General features: G+C 33.0%; 1 protein-coding gene across 1 annotated transcript in view; it reads left to right on the forward strand.

Moving 5' to 3' along the window:
• LOC114329572 (fat-like cadherin-related tumor suppressor homolog) overlaps positions 1-20,624 on the forward strand; it is a 495,287-nt gene that overhangs the window by 404,172 nt on the left and 70,491 nt on the right. Inside the window, exons 11-13 of the mRNA XM_050663310.1 lie at positions 1,415-1,537; positions 1,658-1,972; positions 16,795-17,156. Coding sequence (XP_050519267.1) covers positions 1,415-1,537; positions 1,658-1,972; positions 16,795-17,156 — 800 coding nt within the window. The remainder of the gene's footprint in view (positions 1-1,414; positions 1,538-1,657; positions 1,973-16,794; positions 17,157-20,624) is intronic.

Below are 20,624 nucleotides of genomic sequence, written 5' to 3' on the forward strand. Positions count from 1 at the left end.
AAAAGTTGAACTGATTATAGGGCTCATTATAAACTGATTATATAATTACAAAGAAAATAGTTTTCTTCATAGTTTAGTTTAGTTCAGAAATTAAAGTAAAGGAAATAGGAGTAGAGGTAGACCAAGATTGAGATGGAGACATGGAGAGACGGTGTGGACGAAGACGCGAGGTAGATCAATGCAGCAAATTGGCAACGGTTGGCGATGAACAAAAACGACTGGCGAGATGGGCTGGGGAAAGTCAATGCTCAACTAGGGCTGTAACATCACCACTGATGATGATGTATGAAAAATGCCAATCTGATTATTTATATTGCATGTGACAGTCATTATTTTCTCTGTATATATTTTTAGTATCTGTCTGTTGCCTTTTATTGTTAGATCGTTCATTATTTCTTGCAACACTCTTATATACTTCAGTTATACCAACTTTATATATCTCAGCCGTCTCACCGTGCCTCGGAGAGTACGTTAAGCCGTCGGTCCCCCTGGGCTAGTGTACATCGACACTAGTTACTTGAAACAGGGTTAAAGATGTAATTGGCGCTGGAACTATCCGAAAGGATCTCCCCGGCAAAAATGCCATACGATATTATTATTATTATTATATATCTCAAGCTATTTTCACAGATTCCGTTTACTTTATTTGCTGCTTCATATTTTCAGTTGCTCTTTCAAACATTATTTTTGAATACCTATACACTAAACAGAAGAGGAGAACATGTACAACCCTGCTGTATTCCTCTTTTTATCAGTATGCTCCATATTAGATATTGATCCAATGTTATGCAGTAGAAGGTAATATCTATCTATCTACTCAGCCCTAAATATCCATCCTTGGATATAGGCCTCCTTTTCCTTCTTCCATGCCTCTCTATCTTGGGAAATTTGCATCCATTTTGAATCGGCTTGTTTCTTCAGGTAACCATCGCATTTGTGGCCTTCCCTTTTTTTGTTTGTGGTTCCAGGGTCTTCAATGTATAATCATCTTAGTCAATCTTTCATCCTTCTGCCTTAGGGTGTGTCCAGCGAACTTCCATTTAAGCTTTGCTACTTGGGTTGAGACAGATTCCATTTTTGTGTTGTTAATGATCCATTCGTTTCTTTTCCTGTCTGATAGTTTAATGTTCAAGATTTGTCTTTCCATGGATCTTTCTATTTTTGCTGTTTTCCTTATTTTCATTAAAAAAAAGTAATATACCAAATAATAAATTTTACAATAGACCAAAGGTATATTTTGGCGATATTATGGTACCTACATAAGGAATATGAATTATTTATAACTATACCTCTTTACATACAAAACTTAGGCTTAAAATGATCAGTTTATCTTTTATTTTCTCAGCACATCCGCCTATAAAAATTTAAGTGTTGAGCAAATAAGGAATTTTATTTAATATAGTGTTTTCAACAGGTGTCATATCTGTAGTTGATGAGTTGGATTACGAAGAACAAGCTCTATTTGAACTCACCATAAGAGCAACTGATTCAGTTTCCGGTGTCTACGCAGAGGTTCCTGTTTCCATAGTTCTTCAAGGTAAGTCTCAGGCGAATTTTTTAACACTATACACTGCCAGTCAATAAAATATTATATAAATACAGTTATTATATTTTATAGTATTAGAAAAATAGCTAATTAACAAAATGTTGTTTTTAGATGTCAACGATTGTCCTCCAGAGTTTACTGAAGAAAACTATAACGTCTCAATATCAGAAGCAGCCCAGTTCGGTTCACCAGTACTGACTGTATTGGCTCTTGATAGCGATACAGGTGTGAACAAAGAAATAACTTACTCAATATCAAAGGAAGATAGCAAAGACCACGAATATTTCTTCATTGATGAAAATGATGGAACAGTTTATCTTAAGCAGTCACTGGATCATGAAGAGTCAAGCTTGCATCATTTCGTGGTCATAGCCACCGATAAAGGCAGTCCCAGTTTGTCTAGTACTGCTCACGTGTGGCTGAAAGGTAAGAATCTACTTTAAGGATATTTATTATTTCTTACATATTTTAAGCACATAGAAACATTTTGATCCGCACTTACCCAAATAACTATAAACTTATTAGTCGAACTGCAACTGCTAATATTATTATCACAGGCCAACGATGAAAAAACTGTTTTGATAAAATTACCTCTACAGTCCCTGCTCAATTTATTAGACTCACCCCAGAAATGTCAGTTTTTTTAATTTGAAACACCTTAAAAGTATGTTCAAAGTCATACAGAACTGGTGAATGGGTTAAATAACAATTACTTAATATCCGTGCTACATAATTAAGTTAAAAATTGTGAAACTTTTGATTGAATTGTGAAAAATTGACAGATGGCAATATAATGGGGTAAAAGTGTGCAATAACGCGACTTTTTTCAGCTTTGGTTTTTTCGCTAAATTAGTGATTGGTGATCAATTTTCGTAACATTTGCAAAGGTGAGTGTTAATATTGCTCTTTTTAATGTTAGTTTTTTAATTTGTTTAATTTATTTTAAGATATTAATAGAAATATGTTAATTTCTAAAACATCAAAATCTTGTATTGGAATTTTTTCATATGGGTGATTGTAAAGATCTTTCTGTTGAGCAAATCTCTTCTATAACTGCTCTATTAGACAATATCACAGGTTGTTAAAGAGAAATAGCAAAAAATGTGGTGTACCTTAATCATCAGTTAGAAGGTTGAGTCAAAAACCTAAAGAGAAACATCCTGTTACATCGATTTGGAGGGGTAGGTATGGCAGAAAGATTTCAATCATCTCCAGAGAGCAACGAATTTTAAAGAATTCAGTTGTAAAACACAGAAGAATCACCCATAGCGATATAAGGAATAAATTGGAAGAAGCTGAGTGTTCAGTATCGGAGTCCACTGTACGCCGAAATCTGTACAGTATGGGATTCAAATATCAGAGGCCAGTTAAGGAACCAACTAAACAGTCGACTATCACCATAAATGCTCAAAAAACGCTTAGTTTTGCCAATTTGCATAAAAACTCTCTAGTCATATAATATTTATGCAAACTGACCGAAACTAAGCGTTTCTTGAACATCTGTGGTGACGGTTTTGGTTCCTTAACTAGCCTATGCCATTTTAATCCGATACTGTAGCAATTTCGGCGTACAGTGGACTCCGATACTGAACACTCGGCTTCTTCCAATTTATTCCTTATATCGCTATGGATGACTCTTCTGTATTTTACAACTGAATTCTCTAAAATTCATTGCCCTCTGGAGGTGACTGAAATCTTTCTGGCATATCGACCATTTCAAATTGATGTAACAGGTTGTTTTTCTTTAGGTTTTTGACCCAACCTTTGAACTGACGAGTAACATCCATCACATTTTTTTGCTATTTCTCTTCGACAACATGGGATATTTTCTAATAGAGCAGTAACAGAAGAGATTTGCTCAAAAGAAAAATTTTACAATCACCCATATGAAAAAATTGTAATCGAAGATATTCATCTTTTAGAAATTAACATAATATTTCTATTAATATCTTAAAAAAAATTAAACAAATTAAAAACTAACATTAAAATATAGCAATATTAACACTCACCATTGCAAATGTTACGAAAATTGATCACCAATCAGTAATTTAGCTATAAAACCAAAGTTGAAAAAAGTTGAGTCATTGCACACTTTTACCCCATTCTATTACCATCTGTCAATTTTTCACAATTCAATTAAAAGTTTCAAAATTTTTAACTTAATTATGTAGCACGATTATTAAATAATTGTTATTTAACCCATTCAGCAGTTCTGTATGAATTTGAACATACTTTTAAGGTGCTTCAAATTAAAAAAAAACTGATATTTCTAGGGTGCGTCTAATAAATTGAGCAGGGACTGTATCTTATGTATTTTGGTGTGCTGAGTCCGAAAATCATATTAAAAATGCTGTATCACTCACCATTCTTTCACAATTTAACATTTAAAATTGCATAATTACCTTTGAAACCAAGATTACTGCTAAGGAAAAAGAAGCTTGGATTGGATTCAAAAAAGTTGTAACCAAATTTTTAGGTAGTGTGAAAGACCTTAACTACGAGCTTATAGTAGCTAATTTATTAGATAAGTTTTTTAAGATTTTAGATAAGATTTAAGATTTGGGATGTCAAATGAGCCTCGAAATCCACCTTTTGCATAACCATCTTGACGATTTCCCTAAAAATCTGGGTGCAGTCAGTGAAGAACGAGGCGAACGCTTCCACCAAGATATCAAGGTGATGGAGCAACCATACCAGGGATGTTGGAACACCAACATGATGGGTGATTACTGTTGGTCACTTCACCGGGAACAACAGAGTGCCTCGCATAGGAGAAAAAGCTACTTGAGAAGTTTTACAGAAAAAAAAAAGAGAAAGAAAATACAAAAGCATTGACTCCTGAAATGCTTGTACAGACCTACACTATGAGAAGATAAAAATTAGATAAAAGATATTATTCTAATAATGTATCATTTTAATGTATTCCGGTATTTTGTGTTTTTCAAATTATTATATTGTAGAATAAGCCAGTGCCATATTGTGGGAAAACTGTGGGTGATACGTAAAATCTAATTTCAGATTCTTTTTTAGCGCCAAAAAATACATAGGATTCATATAAATTTATAAGAAAAGTTTCTTAAATCTTTTTTTTTTTTTTTCGTTGGCCTGTGTATTCCATGTTTTTCGTTTGTTGATCCCGCTTATTGACATCAGCAAGATCTGGATGCTAAAATTTTGTTTTTATGATTGAACACTTTCTTTTGAGATAAGGTGGAGTGGGGCAAGTTCGGACTGGTTTTTGTTAGGTTTGACTTTGATATTTTTTTTGTAAATTATATTTCAAATATTTAACATTTTCTTAGTATCAACGTGGAGTAAAATTAATACTCTATAATTTGCATTGCCGAAAACACCAATTTACATTTGAAATTACAACTTTTATAAATAATTAGAGAAGACAGTAACTATTCCGAACTTGCCCCATACATGGGGCAAGTTCGTAAATAGCTATTTAAAACTCATTGAAAGCTATCTTCATATGTTATGGGACAAAATCGGAATTACTAATCCGTCATTTATAAATGGCTGTTTGTCATATTAAAATAAGTTGTGTAGTTTAAAAGTTATACATTTAGATATAGAAAATGGTTTTTCGCATGGCATTTATGCGACTGCCCTCATTTCTACCAATGCATCTTCAAATGTTTCTGCTGATTACGCTCTTCGGTTCGTTTTTCTAACATAATTGCTAACCATTTTGGATTTAAAAAAGTTATAAATAAATAATTTGAGCAAAAAAACCATAAAATGTAAAAAAAAATGTTTTAAATCAACTGAAAAAAGTACAACTCCGGTCTTACCCCGCCACATGCTACGAACTTGCCCCGTGCACTAATATTTGCGGGGCAAGATCAGAGTTGTGCTTTTTCCAGTAAATTTCAAATAATCTAAAGGATTTATTTATTTAAGGTAAACTTTAAGCAATGTTCTTAATATCTACCAAAAATAAATGCACAAGACGCAAAATTTGCTGTAAAATACCGGCACTTTGTTAGACAGCTCTAGGTTAGATATGTACTACACACGTACTCACATTTTATAAATGGCAAAACAATGGAAGAATTACTTCTGAGTAAGAGACATCTATGTCAATCAGTTCATACTAATCCAGAAAAGATTTCTACTCCTTAACTTGTACAATTGAATGTATCTTATGATATTTTTAGAGCAATTACGAACTTGCCCCGTTTACGATCTTACCCCCCTTTACCTTATACAAAATTGATAAATAAAAAAATCTATACCAAACACATAATGTGTGTGCCTTTGAACTTTATATCTTACTGGAATATCTGAAAGAAAAATGAAAACGATTTAAAAAAAATACAAATGATACAAAATCTTATGAAAGTTATTAACAAACGTAGTTTCCAGTCCATGAATGAAAATTCTTCTTATAGAATAAATTATTTTTTCATTGCGAACGACCGTTACAAATTCGTGCGACTCGACACAGTCTTATTAGTTTTTGCTTCGTCGTCTATTTTCTAACTTCCTTCCTCTATGCACAGCCCATAAAACTTCACAACTACCAATCAAATTAAAACCATTTGCCAATTGAATTCAAATTTGGACTGGGCTTGGAATTCAAGGGCTGGAATTCAAGGGCTGTATTTCGAATGCATTAAATTTCTTGATACAGTTGAGTCCCTGAATCTTTACCCGTGCGTCATCATTTAAAGCATACGAAATAAGTTGATGATAAGTCGAAAATTATAATTTACTAAACGCAACAGCAAGTCACTTAGTCACTTAGGGCCAGTTGTTCAATCAATGGTTAACTCATGGATTAAGTAAAACATGATTTAATTTAATTCAAAGATTATTTCTAATTAAGTTGTTCAATGCAGGTTAACTTTCAGATTTATTAAACCCAAATCCTGAAGCAGTGACAATGTTGCCAGTTATTAATTAACGGCTTGGAACAAATTTTATCATGAAAATTGGACCGAAAAATGTGTTCTGTGGTCTAAACGATGGTGTTCATGACTTTTGACGTAGTGACGCCCCCATGTCAGTGATTATTTTCGTGCTTTAAATTTAAATTTCAAAAAATGGAATAAAAATAATAAAAGAAAGAGAACTACGAGCTTTACGGCTGATGAAGAATAAATATTAATATCTTTTGTTAAAAAATATAAACATATTCTCGAGAATAAGGAAGTGATGCAGTTACAAATTACGAGAAAATGAAAATCTGGGAAAAAATAGCCCAATAGGCCAAACTAGTTTGTCCTGAAGTCGGGTTTGGCTGGTAATTTTATATATTTTTAATTAACTATTATAAATAGTTTACCTATTTGTAGGATGAGCTCTGCTGTCTCTTATACGATCAACAATCATAAAAACTGTTTCCTTTGGTACACTTTTGGTTTCCAAAAACTCATTATCTGACCACTTATGAAAATAGTTTTCTTTTACTCGAAAATCAGAATTTTTTCGTAGAGGAAAAAATTATATTAACAACAGCTAAGAACTCTTCGTCTTCTGTGATATCTCCATCTTCAAAATCAAAGACACCATAATTAGCAATAGCCATATAATTATATGTATGTAGACACTAAATTATAATAGATTATTTTAAATCTTATCTACGATTTAAAAGTAGTAATAACAACACAATATAATTATAGTGCAATAACTATGGTTGTTTTAATCTGGAATTTTCTTGACAATATTTAATTTAAAACCAGAAAATAAGGTTACAAATCTCTAGTTAACACCGTTAATCCTTCGTTTTTGGGCGATTAAGATAATCTCTGGTTAACAGATGGTTAAGTGTTAAACTTTCATTGAACAACGCAATATTACGTTTAATTGAAGATTATTTTTAATCTGAAGATAATCTCCAATTGAACAATCGGGCCTTACTGTCACTTGCTGTTGCGTTTAGTAAATTTCAATTTCCAACTTATCATCGACTTATTTCGTTTGCTTTAAATGATGACGCACGGGTAAAGATTCAGGGACTCAACTGTATGTCATATCCAACAACTTGTACAGATTTGTCAAATAGACTGTCATTTGTAATAATCTGGGACTCTCGAATTACTTTTATTACTTTTTCTAGAGCAAGGTTAAATAAAAGACGCGATAGTCTTAGTCCATTTTTGCGATGGAAGGGTCTTGAAAGATCGTTTTGGATTCTGACCATGCTTGCTGCTCCTGTGAGTGTAAGTTCAGTTAGTTGAATAAGATGTGGTATTAGGAATCCCACCATAGCCAGGAAAAATTTATATCTATTAATTGAGTCGTAAGCGGTATTGAAATCCACGAATATTTGATGGGTATCGACGCCAAACTCTAGGGTTGTTTCAAGAATCTGCCTCACTGTAAAGATTAAATCCGTTAATTAGGTTAAATAAGGCTCCTACGATGTTATATCTTCTCAATATTGTATTACGGAGTTGAATCCTGGACACTCACTGAAGCAATGGAGAAAAAACTTGAAGCCTTCGAGATGTGGCTATACAGGCGAATCCTAAGGATATCATGGACGGACAAGATAACCAACGAGACCGTGTTACGAAGAGTGGGCAAAGAAAGAGAGGTGATGTATACCATTAAAAGGAGAAAGTTAGAATATCTCGGACACATAATGAGAAACGGCACTAAATAAGGTAATCCTTCAAGGCAAAGTATTCGAAAAGCGAGGAATTGGGAGAAGAAGAATATCATGGTTAAAGAACCTGAGGAAATGTTTCTCCACAACAGCAAATCTATTTAAAGCATCAGTTAATAAAATAATTATAGCCAGAATGATCGCCAATATTCGAAACGAATAGGCACTAAAAGAAGAAGAAGAATTAGGCCGGAAGCCCCACTGATCTCCTCCCACGATTCGTTCGGTGTATAGGAGCGTTCTTTTGTACAATACGTTGGACAGTACTTTATATGCTATATTGAGTAGGGTGATACCTCTATAATTATATACATTATCCTGTCTCCGTTTTCGTGAAGTGGAGACAGTATGCCTAAGTTATAATCTGCGGGCGTTTCTTTCTGTTGTTAATATATTAATGTATGCATAAAATTCCCAATCAAGGCCGGAGTTCCACAAGGTAGTGTCCTGGATCCCATTCTATATATGTATTATTCACATCAGATATTCCTACGTCTCCACACAATAGGACTCCTTCATTGGAGGGAATCCCTTCACGCCAATAAGGAGCCCAGCTCCCCAGCCAACATTTTAACTTACAGAATGTATATTCTGATTGTTAAATAAATTATGATTAAAAAAATTAATGTCTTCTGTAATTATTTCTTCTTCGGTGGGGTGTGGCAGCCGATCATATTCATTCATTTGAATCCCTCCATTTAAAAGCCTCCATCCCACCTTCATGATTGCCGTTCCATAGTTCTTCAAAATGATTCGCCTATCTGTTACGGATGTGTTTCTTGTCAGTAATTACAGAACCATCCCTATCTTTGCATGTTAGTATTATGGGTTTGAATTTCTTTTTACAGCTGTTGGTAGAAACTTCGTGAGTTTTTTCTGTTGTGGTTTATCTCATTTAGAACTTTTCCATATTGCTTTTTCTTTTCCCTTCAAAACCTTCTTTTTTCTTCTTGTCGAAGGTTTTCATAATCTTCCAGAGTTAATCTCGTTCTGCGCTGCTGGAGACTCATTTCTTTATTGGGTTAATAAATCTAAATTCTTCCTTGAACTAATCTTCGTTTATTCTAGCCTTGTTTGATTTTAAAACGGCTCTGGCCGCTGTTTGCATAGCTTCTTTACATTTAGCCCAAAATATTACCTGTATTAAAAACTATACCAAACGCAGAATGTCTGTTCAACACAGTTTTTGATACAAAATCTAAGGAAAGTTACCATGTTTGTTAACTTTCCGCGAACGAAAATTTCTCTTGTAAAATAAACAAGAATAAAAAATGTAAAAGATGTCAACCCTATTGATGTGGTGTATTTGCGATTTTCCTGTCTCTCTTTTTATCCCAAAAAATTTGCCATTTTGTATCTACCTAGCCCTATAGCTGGCTTACGGGTAGTCAGAAGTCAAAAATTACACCGGTTCTGAATCGGCCCTCACTCCCTCTTGAAACACAGAAAAAAATTCAGATCGGTGTAACTTTTCCATATTCATACATACATACATACATATCCACAAACATTTTCCCCTTTTTAAATAAAAATTGAGTTCTAATTCTGAGCTCGGTAACTTTTGAACGGTATAACCGATTTTCAAAATTAAATATGCGTTGGAAAGGTAATGATCTGTGCTATCAGAAGCCGCAAAGGTCGAACTTAAGTTTTTGAAATTTTTGGGAGTTTTGGGGACGAGAACGAAAAACAGACCCTAAATGGGAAGGGCCGTAAAATGAACAGCCTTGGACCAAAATGGAGAAGTAATGTATTGATGGACGAGTCTTTTCCTAAACTTTAAGATGGGATTTGGCTCAATTTTCAATTAAGTCAGGTTTAGAAAATCGAAAATTTCGTGTATATATAGTGTCGCATGTAGGGGTGTTGTGCTTCACTGGCGAGAACTGCCGTTCTCTGGTAATTTTCAAAGTTAGATGTGCGTTGGAAAGGTAATGATCAGTACTATCAGAAGCCGCAAAGGTTGAACTTATATTTTTGAAATTTTTGGTAGTTTTGAGAACGAGAAAGAAAAACAGACCCTAAATAGGAATATACGTAAAATCCACACCCTATGACCAAAATGAAATGTTCACATATGGATGGGAGAGTCTTTTCCTAAACTTTATTTTTTAATTCAGTCAGATTTAAAAAATCGAAAATTTCGTGTATATATAGTGTCGCATGTAGAGGGGTTGTGCGCCACTAGCGAGAACTGCCGTTTTCTGGGGTCGCCTTGGTCGCATTCTCTCCCAAATGATCTAGTACTTACGACACCAGTGATAAGACAATCCGAGTTCAAATCCCAGTCATCCTAATAATTATGTAATTATGGCCGGCAAATGAACTCGGATTGCCCAATCAAACTTAGCATCGTAACCACTACAAGTACATAAACCATGATTGAATAATAACATTGATTTTTTCGATATAGACAAGTTTCGATAACCAATAAATCGAAAACTATTAATTTTATCAAAAAAATATAAAACATTTTTTGCTTACAATTAATGTTTTTACCAACATTTGCGGTCAAAATATAATAAAAAATTTCCACCTTCGAGATGGGGTGGCAACCACCCCATGGTAAAAGCGTCTTTCGGCATCATATAGATTTTGATCCTTGGACTATCCACTACTTATTGTCAAATTTTCAAGCCAATCGATCCATTCTATAAAAATTGCGAAGTGAAAAGTTTCAGTTCCTGGACTAATTATACTTTTGGAGCTCTATAACTTCTGAACGGCTGAACTGATATTGATCACTAAACATGAGTTTAAAACGTATTGACAAGTAGTATCTGATGCATCCAAGATCAAGTATGATAACTGAACGTATTACAGGAATTATTGAGCTTGAAAAACGGTTTTTCCCATAAGAAATAGATTTGATCATACTTATGAAGCCTATAACTAAAAAATTCGAATTTTCCCAGATATGAGATATACACCGTTAGACGCGTCCTGAGTCCTCCTACAAACGCTCCCTTATTGGCGCAATTCGTAGGTTGAAATTTTGAGCAATTGTCGAAAAACCAAAAACGAAAAAGTTTAATTTTTCAGTTTTTCGGCTATGGTGAGCAGTGTGTGTGTCTCAGGTTGATCGCTTAAGCACCATTTGAAAGCTTAACTCAACCCTATTGATTTGGTGTATTTGCGGTTTTCCTGTCTCTCCTGGCTTACGGGTAGTCAGAAGTCAAAAATTAGACCGGTTCTGAATCGGCCCTCACACCCTCTTGAAACACAGAAAAAAAATTCAGATCGGTGTAACTTTTCCACACACATACATACATACATACATACATACATACATACATACATACATACATACATACATACATACATACATACATACATACATACATACATACATACATACATACATACATACATACATACATACATACATACATACATACATACATACATACATACATACATACATACATACATACATACATACATACATACATACATACATACATACATACATACATACATACATACATACATACATACATACATACATACATACATACATACATACATACATACATACATACATACATACATACATACATACATACATACATACATACATACATACATACATACATACATACATACATACATACATACATACATACATACATACATACATACATACATACATACATACATACATACATACATACATACATACATACATACATACATACATACATACATACATACATACATACATACATACATACATACATACATACATACATACATACATACATACATACATACATACATACATACATACATACATACATACATACATACATACATACATACATACATACATACATACATACATACATACATACATACATACATACATACATACATACATACATACATACATACATACATACATACATACATACATACATACATACATACATACATACATCATACATACATACATACATACATACATACATACATACATACATACATACATACATACATACATACATACATACAGACATACATACATACATACATACATACATACATACATATCATACATACATACATACATACAGACATACATACATACATACATACATACATACATACATACATACATACATACATACATACATACATACATACATACATACATACATACATACATACATACATACATACATACATACATACATACATACATACATACATACATACATACATACATACATACATACATACATACATACATACTTACATACATACATACATACATACTTACATACATACATACATACATACATACATACATACATACATACATACATACATACAGACATACATACATACATACATACATACATACATACAACATACATACATACATACATACATACATACAATACATACATACATACATACATACATACATACACATACATACATACATACATACATACATACATACATACATACATACATACATACATACATACATACATACCATACATACATACATACATACATACATACATACATACATACATACATACATACATACATACATACATTACATACATACATACATACATACATACATACATACATACATACATACATACATACATACATACATACATACATACATACATACATACATACATACATACATACATACATACATACATACTTACATACATACATACATCATACATACAGACATACATACATACATACTTACATACATACATACATACATACATACATACATACATACATACTGACATACATACATACTTACATACATACATCAGACATACATACATACAGACATACATACATACATACATACATACATACATACATACATACATACATACATACATACATACATACATACATACATACATACATACATACATACATACATACATACATACATACATACATACATACATACATACATACATACCTTACATACAGACATACATACATACATACATACATACATACATACATACATACATACATACATACATACATACATACATACAGACATACATACATACATACATACATACATACATACATACATACATACATACATACATAACATACATACATACATACATACATACATACATACATACATACATACATACATACATACATACATACATACATACATACATACATACATACATCAACATACATACATACATACATACATACATACATACATACATACATACATACATACATACATACAGTACATACATACATACATACATACATACTGACATACATACATACATACATACAGACATACATACATACATACATACATACATACAGACATACATACATACATCATACATACTAAGACATACAAACATTTTCCCTTTTTTAAATAAAAATTGAGTCATACTTCTGAGCTCAATAACTTTTGAATGGTATAACCGATTTTCAAAATTAAACATGCGTTGGAAAGGTAATGATCTGTGCTATCAGAAGCCGCAAAGGTCGGGCGTAAGTGTTTTGAAATTGTTGGGGGGAGTTTGTGGGGGACGAGAACGAAAAACAGACTCTAATGGGAAGGGCCGTAAAATCCACACTCTTGGACCAAAATGGAGATGTAACATATGGATGGACGAGTCTTTTCCTATACTTTAAGATGGGATTTGGGCCCAATTTTCAATTCAGTCAGGTTTAGAAAATCGAAAATTTCGTGTATATATAGTGTCGCTTGTAGGGGTGTTGTGCGCCACTCGTGAGAACTGCCGTTCTCTGTGGATTATTTTTTCATTGCGAAAGCCCGTTACGAATTCATGCAACTCGACAGTCTTATTAGTTTTTGCTTTGCCGTCTATTTTCCAACTTCCTTCCTCTGTGCACAGCCCTTAAAACTTCACAACTACCAATCAAATTAAAACCATTTGCTAAATTGAATCCAAATTCCGACATTTCCTCAAGGGCTGTATTTCGAATGCATTAAATTTCTCGATATAGCCGTATATGCAGTAATAATTTTCTATATTTGCATAGCAGATGCAGTCATCGCAGACATTAATATTTGAGGAAGTTATTATATTTCAAAAGTTAATTAAAACGGGACGTATGGCTCGCGTTGAACCCAAAGTCTCAATAAATTTGAGTTTCTCTGACTGTGTATTGTCGACTTATATGAAAAGTGCCAGTAGGTACTGTCTGAGGCAGAAGGTTTCGTAAGTAATTTATATCGTTAAATGTAAGGTATACTGCTTTTGACTCACATTTAGTGAGGATTTTATTAGTTTCATAACTTTGAGGATTATCAAAACTTCACTTTTAAATTTCGTTGTTCTTGATACGAATTTCATATGTACTTAAAGAGACCTGTAGAAGTATATACAGTTTATGTCGCTTTAGTTATGTTTTTGTCCCATCTGCAAGTATCCGATTACCAGTCCTTTCTATTGATCTAGAACGGCCTAGGTAGCTCATAGATGAATCTATCTGTCATCAGGTGCCTTGTGCCTTAGTCCGTAACCTGCATGCCAAAAACGATGATGAAGAGCCCTTCCGATGTATACTGGTGGACATTTGATATAATACAGGGTGTTTCATTGGGAAACGGAAATACTTTAACGGTGAATAGAGGTCACCGAGCCGGTTCTAGATATACTACATTTTTTGCCCTACCGACTTTTATAACCGAGTTACAGAATGTTTTATCGATTTTGCCCATTTCTTTCCTAAGCCATAACTTTAGAACCACCCTGTATATTTTTTTGATATTTGGTACACATATGTCTCATTCAAAACCCAAACGACCAACATACTAACCATGAGAAAAATCCAGGTCCGGATTAAAAAAAAATTATAAAGTAATTGTGAACTTAAAACAACACCCATTCAAATTTTGAAAATCTGTTTGCATATTTGAGAAGAGCACAAAAAAATAAGTTTAATGGTTCGTTTCAATTTTTCGGCGACAATTTTATGACTTTAATTTTGAAATTATATTGAATTTTTAAGAACTCGTGACATTAAAAAGTAGGTATTATTAACTTTAATTATAAATTATTAAAGTTAATGAATAAATACTCATTTTAAAAATAATGAATACTTATTTACCCCATTGGAACGACCCAATTACTAATCACAAGAAAAATCCAGGTCCGGATTAACAAAAAAATATGAACTAATTGTGACCTTGAAACAACACCCTGTATATTGAAATTTTGAAAATTTGTTTGCGTATTTTAAAAGAGCATAAAAAACTGCGTTAAAATGTGTATGTCAAATTTTTGGGCAGATAATTGAATTACGGCAATTTTGAAATAATATTGATTAATTCTGCCAAGGTGACAAGAAGCTGCCAGAAAAATTAAGAACAATCCCAATGTAATTAGAAAAACGATTCGAAATCTTTTAAAACGAGTAAGGAGATGCATCGAACAAAATGGCGGACATTTTGAGCAACTGTTATAGTTCAAATATTTTTAATTTATGTTAAATTGTTTAAAATATTGTTTTTATTAGATATAGCTGTTTTTTTAATTCTTTACTAAATCATTAAAATATTCCAATTCTCGCAATTCTAATTTTTAATGATGTACATAAAGCTTGACTGTCTGAGTTGATGTTGTAAAATGATGTATTTAACAATTGAAAAAATTGAAAAATTGAATAATTGAAAAATGTGAACGAGAGAGAGAATGTAAAAAAAAGAAAATACTTACATATCAGTACAAGATTTTGTATGGTTTTATTGAAAGAAGATGGTAAATGTTAACAACTAATGGTGATGTATGTTTGGTCAAAAGCCCCTGTCTTAAATGTGTATAATTTTTATGTGTATAAAAACAAACAAAACACAGTAAAAACATACGCACACATAGACACATATATGGCAGCCCAGTGGGTCGGTGGATATCACAAAATTAATGTCTGTTGGTCCCCCTTTTTTTATTTTAACTTTATTTTTATCAAGTGTTTTTAAGTGTCTCAAAAAGATTTGTTTAATAACTTGATATAACAAATTTTGCTTAGAATTGTCCTTCAATCGATTTATGGGGTTATTTTTAATAAAATAATTTTCACTCCCAGGGTAAAAGCGCAAGTTGAATCACCAAGGCACCATGTCACTTTTGTTTATTGAGGTATCCTCTAACTACTCATAAATTTTCATGAAAATCGATGGAGGTTCAACGAAATCGGAGGTGAAAACTTCAGTTATAGGCTATTGATTATGTATTTTAGAAAGGAACTACAACGTTAACGGAGTTTATTTTTGTAAAAAAATATTTTTGACTTTAAAATGTGATATTTCGATAGTAAATTTAACCTGGAACAATTTTCCTGTAGACGTGTTTGTACCAAAAGTACATAGAACTCACCCTAATTCAACCTGTGCCTAGGGACTAATTTACCCCTTTCTCAAAAACGCACCCATGTAAATGGTAGCACTTCGCGGTTTTTTCAAATTTAAAGGTCCATTCACCATATGAGACAATAAAATACCATTAACGTTGTAGTTCCTTTTAGCTCTCTTATTTTGAACATAATCAATAGCCTAGTTATTGCACTATTTGAATTTTTTACTTTCTATAAGTTGCTTTTGACAACTATTTTGTATTTTCAGTTATGGACATGAACGACAATCCTCCCAAATTCGAGCAGACCAGCTACTCTTGCGGTCTGTCGGTAAGCGCCAAACGAGACCAATTCGTGACGGTCGTCAGAGCGAGCGACCTGGACGAGGTGGATCGGAACAGTTTACGATACTCAATAGTAAACGGTAATGATCATCAAACTTTCTCGATGGATCCAGAAACTGGAATAATAACTCTCACTAACTTGGCCAACTTCGGGTCGCAACACATCATGCTGCTGAACGTGTCTGTGTCGGACGGCGTTTATACAACTTTTGCCAGATTGAAAGTGGAACTATTGCCCGCTAATTTGCATCCGCCCCAATTCAGGGATATTATCAGGGACGTACAGGTGAGTTCAGAACACAAAACTAATTAGGCGAAAGTATAGCAAAATTTTCTATAACAAAAATTCTAAATTGTCAGACTAACTTAGACTTTTATCCCATATAAAGACTTTCATTATTGTTGTTGATATGCAATACGACATTTGTTTTTGAATAAAAAGTTCTTACTCGAAAAGTTTTATTCCTTGTACTCGTATAACCGTTTAATTGTTTGATTCTGCGATTGGAATGAATTACCACGCAAAATAAATAAGAGTAAAAATTGATAAAGCAATAAGGCATTTTTATACGTAAAATAGTTATTTATGAAACGTGAAGTATGCTTTTTACGAACGCACGCGATTTTTAGAGCACGAGCGACAACGGAGCGAGTGCTATACATCGCGTAAGTTCGCAAAAAAGTACTTCACGCACAGTTTCATACAATATTTTATCTACGATAAACAAATAAAAAAACTGTAACTCTTCGTCACTGCAATTCATTTCTATTCTACAATGTTTAGAACTTTGACATTTAAAAATCCTAACTACTTTCAAACCACAAAACTGTCAAAAATTTTGTTGTAAGGCATTGCCCATATTGTCATAACCATGACAACGCGAAAGTTACAAGATATTTTATTATATGAAAGTGTGCCAAAAAACCCATTGAAAGTGTGCGAAAAAGTAAATCCCATTTAAAATACATTGTTACTTCACGCACACTTGAAACCCTTCACGCACTGCTATCTATAATGACAGTTTTCACAAAGTAAAAACTTATACATAATATGGCATAGAGTAGATATACATATTAACAGACTTGGAAACACTAAAGTAATGTTCTTCGAGGAAAGATCCATTATTACTGTCTTTTTAGAAAGGATCCTAAAGTTTATAATGTCCGTTTTCAATCATGAACCATTTTACTTGATCATTTAGTTCGTTAACATTATCCTTATCAGTAATATATGGTGAAGAAGTATAATATTGTTCACTCTTAAATCGCTTATAAGTTTAAAACTGTTAACTTTTGAGAAAAATGTCAAGAAACTTATTGTATTTAGAATGTCCCAAAGAATGTAGAAAAATATTTTTCGAAGGAAAATTTGAGATTTTTGAAATAGAGCGCGCCGCACCGGCAGAAAAGTCGGATGGACATGCATATTTAACAATTAAAAAACAACGATTTAAATTAAGGTTAGACGCAATCACTCTTCTGAATCTTGAAGCTGAATGTTTAAACTTCAATTTAAGTGATGAAGTAGTTTTCAATCCTAATAGCAATATTAATAATATTTAAAAATATTAAAATATTACTAAAAGATTTTTAAATTGAAAACTTATTGGTCCATTTTCTTGGTAACACCTCCAAGGCTTCTAAAATATGCAAGCCAGATGGATGCTGAAGCGAAGAAGACAATAGGGAATTCAAAAAACTTACAATTCACGACCCCGTCTGTTCAGCTGGTAAATTCCAACAGAAAATGGACCTAGTTACTCAAAGAAGTAACGACCAATATAAAAATAAAATAAAAATTCCATTTTTATTCAGTTGCAATGCGAAGGCAAAACAATCTTATTTTTCACTTAGAATACGGAGCGCAGTCCAGCCCTCTGAATCGACGATTTTCGACTCTTGTTGGAGTCTCATCGGAGAGAACGTAGGCCTGCTGCTCCATACTCTAAGTGACCAACACCGAGAGTTTATCCCCCACACCGCAACTGACTTGAATGGACTAGGTGACTAGCGTCATCTGGCAATTGAAAGATGAGGTAGTTTTCAATCCTAATAGCAATATTAATAATATTTAAAAATATTAAAATATTACTAAAAGGTTTTTAAATTGAAAACTTATTGGTCCATTTTCTTGGTAACATCTGCAAGGCTTCTAAAATATGCAAGCCAGATGGATGCTGAAGCGAAGAAGACAATAGGAAATTCAAAATCTTACAATTCACGACCCCGTCTGTTCAGCTGGTAAATTCCAACAGAAAATGGACCTAGTTACTCAAAGAAGTAACGACCAATATAAAAATAAAATAAAAATTCCATTTTTATTCAGTTGCAATGCGAAGGCAAAACAATCTTATTTTTCACTTAGAATACGGAGCGCAGTCCAGCCCTCTGAATCGACGATTTTCGACTCTTGTTGGAGTCTCATCGGAGAGAACGTACAGGCATACTCTAAGTGACCAACACCGAGAGTTTTTCCCCCACACCGCAACTGACGTGAATGGACTAGGTGACTAGCGTCTGAAGTAGTTTTCAATCCTAATAGCAATATTAATAATATTTAAAAATATTAAAATATTACTAAAAGATTTTTAAATTGAAAACTTATTGGTCCATTTTTTTGGTAACACCTCCAAGGCTTCTAAAATTTGCAAGCCAGATGGATGCTGAAGCGAAGAAGACAAGAGGGAATTCAAAAAACTTACAATTCACGACCCCGTCTGTTCAGCTGGTAAATTCCAACAGAAAATGGACCTAGTTACTCAAAGAAGTAACGACCAATATAGACCATATTGGTCCTTGGAGGACCAATAAATAAATAGAGACCTTGGAGGTGTTACTAAGAAAATGGACCAATAAGTTTTCAATTTAAAAATCTTTTAGTAATATTTTAATATTTTTAAATATTATTAATATTGCTATTAGGATTGAAAACTACTTCATCTTTCAATTGCCAGATGACGCTAGTCACCTAGTCCATTCACGTCAGTTGCGGTGTGGGAGATAAACTCTCGGTGTTGGTCACTTAGAGTATGGAGCAGCAGGTCAATAAGTTCGACTCTTATTGGCCTGCTACTCTACTGCGGACTCTGTGAAAAATAAGATTGTTTTGCCTTCGCATTGCAACTGAATAAAAATGGAATTTTTATTTTATTTTCAATTTAAGTATCTGGCAGCCTCAAAAATACTAACTTAAATATGAGTTTTTAGACCTCGAAAATGCGTATACTCGTATAACTGTAACTCGAAAACTCTCAATTTTTGAGAAAATTTACAAGATACATTTCTTGTTTAGAATGACTCACAAAAATTAAAAATATATGATCCGGAGCAAAAAATCCTGATTTTTTGTATTTGTTTAAAAAAATTGTTTAAAAAATTTCTGCCCAAAAATTTCGCCCGGCACCCTTCAGATTTGTTTAAAGGGGACATTTTTGAATAGGAATCCACAAAGAAACCGATTCAGAAATTTTTCCAGACGGGAGCAGTCTCACCACATGGACTATTCTGGGATGTTCGATTCTGATTCGTATTTCTTGAGAGCTGTTATTGTTTTCTTTAATGATTGTCTTAAGTATCTGAATTCTCTTACTTTTTCAATAGGCTGATTTTGTACATATATCTCACGAATGTCCCGAATATAGTCTTTGGTTGTATCTAATTATTTGATTTTAATTATGTACTTATATAAAATTTATCTACAGTGTGTTCCAACGAAAATTTCACCCCCTCCCTCAGAAACTCAGAGACCAAGAAT

Source organism: Diabrotica virgifera, chromosome 1 (assembly GCF_917563875.1).
Source record: "Diabrotica virgifera virgifera chromosome 1, PGI_DIABVI_V3a".
NCBI classification, from domain to species: domain Eukaryota; kingdom Metazoa; phylum Arthropoda; class Insecta; order Coleoptera; family Chrysomelidae; genus Diabrotica; species Diabrotica virgifera.